Below are 2,928 nucleotides of genomic sequence, written 5' to 3'. Positions count from 1 at the left end.
ATGTAAATAGGCCCTTATAGAATTTGGGTTTTATCAAGTTTCCAAAAGTTTGAAACAAAATTGGTTTGTGGTTACTCAAGACCAAACTACAAATACTTGTAAGAATAATGATCCATTGAAATTTTTGGCTTGGGTTTTTCGGCCCAACCCAATCACATAATCTCCAAGTCCAATCTTATAGGCCTTCATAGCTGTCACCCATCTCAAACCACAACGCCTACAAAATTTTAAATAACCTCAAATGACCAAATAGCCCTCCGCTCCTCAAAGCAAAAATTCTCAATTCTAAACGTTAAACCACAACAGTCCTAAGGGTATTATAGTCTTTTAACCAATAACTTTACAACGTTCAAATATTTGATTATCTCCAACGGTCATCTCCTTCAGTCAAAAATATAACTTCTGTTTCCTTGCTTTCTTCATTTTCTCAACACACCAATCTCACTTTCTCTCACCTCTCTCTTTCAATCAGATCTCAACATAAATAGTTTTAGATTTTCTTCCAAATTAAGTACCAAATCACAGGTGAAAAAAAAAAATCCATCTTTTTTTTTGTTACCAAAACAATCAATTACAAAAATGAATGATTTGATGACAAAATCGTTTCTGAGCTATGTTGATCTGAAGAAGGCGGCATCGAAAGATGTCGAACAAGATTTGGAAATGGGGATAGGAGGAGCAAAGTTAGACCCTAAAATGGAGGAATTTTTGGAAGAAGCAGAGAAGGTGAAGGCTGAGATGGGGTTGATTAAAGATATATTAACTACCCTTGAAGCGGCGAATGAGGAAAGTAAATCGTTGCATAAGCCGGAAGCTTTGAAGGCGCTTCGAGGCCGAATTAATGCTGATATTGTATCTGTGCTCAAAAGGGCTAAAGCTATTAAGGCTCGGCTTGAACAGATGGACCGTGCTACTGCTGAGAATCGTCGCCTTTCTTCTGAATTGGGTACCCCCATTGATCGGTATGAACTGCTAATTTTGCAATTTTTGGGTTTTTTTTTTAAGTTTTGTTTTAATGTGTTTGTGATTATTAATGAAAAAAAATGATGTGTTTTTTATGTATGAAGGGTTTAATTGGTAATTGAGATGAAAAAATGATATTAAATTGGCTAAATTTGAGAAATTTGTAAGCTAATGTTCTAAAATCACATTACAATAGATTGAAAATGTATCAATTTTGATGAATTTTGGTTTAGTATGAAAATTTAATTTGGTAATTGAGATTGAATTTGATATTATATATATGGAAAATTTGGGAAAAGAAAATTAATTTTGAATTTTGATAATTTTTGGAGGTTAGGGTTTCATGAGAATTATGGATAATTGGAAATTGGAAAATTTTTGATATATTTTTCAATGTTTTTTTTATTCTAATTACAGGACTAGATCATGTGTGACAAACGGTCTAAGAAAGAAGCTAAAGGAGCTAATGATGGAATTCCAAGCCCTAAGGCAAAGAATGATGTCAGAGTACAAGGAGACTATAGGAAGGTGCTACTACACTGTCACAGGAGAGTACCCTGAGGACAATATAATCGAAAAGATCATATCGAATGGGACCGGGGAAGGGGAGATATTATCCCATGCCATCCAAGAGCACGGGCGAGGCAAGGTGGTGGAGACAGTGATTGAGATCCAAGGCCGGTATGACGCGGCCAAGGAAATCGAACGGTCTCTCTTGGAGCTACACCAAGTGTTCTTAGACATGGCTGTGATGGTGGAGTCTCAAGGGGAACAATTGGATGATATTGAGCATCATGTTATGAATGCATCAAATTATGTGCAAGATGGTACAAAGGATTTGAAGCAGGCTAAGGATTATCAAAGGGGTAGTAGGAAGTGTATGTGTATTGGGATTATTGCATTGTTGGTGATTATACTTTTGATTGTCATCCCAATTATTGCTAGTTTTAGTCATTCTTGATTTCTTGTAATGTTTTTGTTGGAGTAGTGTGTGTAGTTGAGGTTTTATAAAAGGGGCTGTCACTCAAAGCTCCTTGGAAAACTCTTTGTTAAGTACTCATTTTATTCATTTGTTGGTAAATGAATGTAATGTGAGAATTATATGATATGTTACTTTGTTCTATTACTTTGCAAATTTATATCACTAAACCATGATTATAGCTTCGGGGTTTATTTTTATATAATTCTTGGGACGGCAATGTCATGGATGATAATTTATGGACGATATTACAACCCTAAGGATCAACTAAACATTTGAGGTGACATATTATCTCAATTTTGCTAAGGAAAATTTTGAGCTATAAGTTGGTTATTTCTTTGATGGGATTTTGGACTTCTTTATTGGGCCAATAAAGACCATGGATGGGCTAGAAAGTTTAATGATCCATAGCACTTATTTTATAGGTTGGATGGAAATCTGGATTTTGGATGGTGGAATTAGCATAGCTATAGGACTTAATGACTTATAAGGTAGAGGCTTTACATTCCTACGCTAAGTTCTCGAGTAACGTGACAACAATTTATACTCCCTCTGTGTTTTTTTAAGTGTTACACTTCTCATTTTCGGCTATGTTTTTTTAAGTGTTATACTTATTTTTTTGGCAAAAAGCTACATAAAAATACGGAGTATTGTATCTCTCTCCTCTCATGGTCCCCACCCAAACCCATTACTATTTTTTTTTATTATATCTTTTCTCTCACATTCATTACTTTTCAATAAACTATTAACCCCACTATCTTTCTCATATAATTTTTTAATATTCCAACTACCCCACTTACCTCTTATTTTATTTAAGTCAATTAAATTTCCTAAAACTATGTGCCGGTCAAATTGTAAGTCTGTAACTCTTAAAAAAACACGGAGGTTGTATACAAACACATACAGTAGATAGTTTTTCTCGCCCGTAATTTGTTCATATCGTCACTAAACAAACATTACTCAGATATTATTTGAAAGAAACGAAC

At 34.4% G+C, this 2,928-nt stretch overlaps 1 protein-coding gene across 1 annotated transcript; it reads left to right on the top strand.

Moving 5' to 3' along the window:
- The first annotated feature begins 390 nt into the window (after positions 1-390).
- Positions 391-1,987, top strand: LOC145609165 (syntaxin-related protein KNOLLE-like). Its single transcript, XM_081664713.1, has 2 exons — positions 391-962; positions 1,381-1,987. Exons 1-2 carry the CDS (start codon positions 580-582, stop codon positions 1,922-1,924), a joined length of 927 nt encoding a protein of 308 aa, XP_081520839.1. The 5' UTR covers positions 391-579; the 3' UTR covers positions 1,925-1,987.
- The last annotated feature ends 941 nt before the right edge of the window (positions 1,988-2,928 follow it).

The sequence above is a fragment of the Chenopodium album genome, chromosome 23 (assembly GCF_948465745.1).
Source record: "Chenopodium album chromosome 23, dcCheAlbu1.1, whole genome shotgun sequence".
Taxonomy (NCBI): Eukaryota; Viridiplantae; Streptophyta; class Magnoliopsida; order Caryophyllales; family Amaranthaceae; genus Chenopodium; species Chenopodium album.
Note: the sequence above shows the minus strand (reverse complement) of the source record. Positions and strands in the feature narration are given on the sequence as shown.

Bases quoted from the DNA above. Each gene is read 5' to 3' on its own strand.
- LOC145609165 (XM_081664713.1), top strand. From the start codon at position 580: ATGAATGATTTGATGACAAAATCGTTTCTGAGCTATGTTGATCTGAAG. The intron at 963-1,380 runs GTATGAACTGCT...TTCTAATTACAG, and splicing joins TTGGGTACCCCCATTGATCG to GACTAGATCATGTGTGACAA.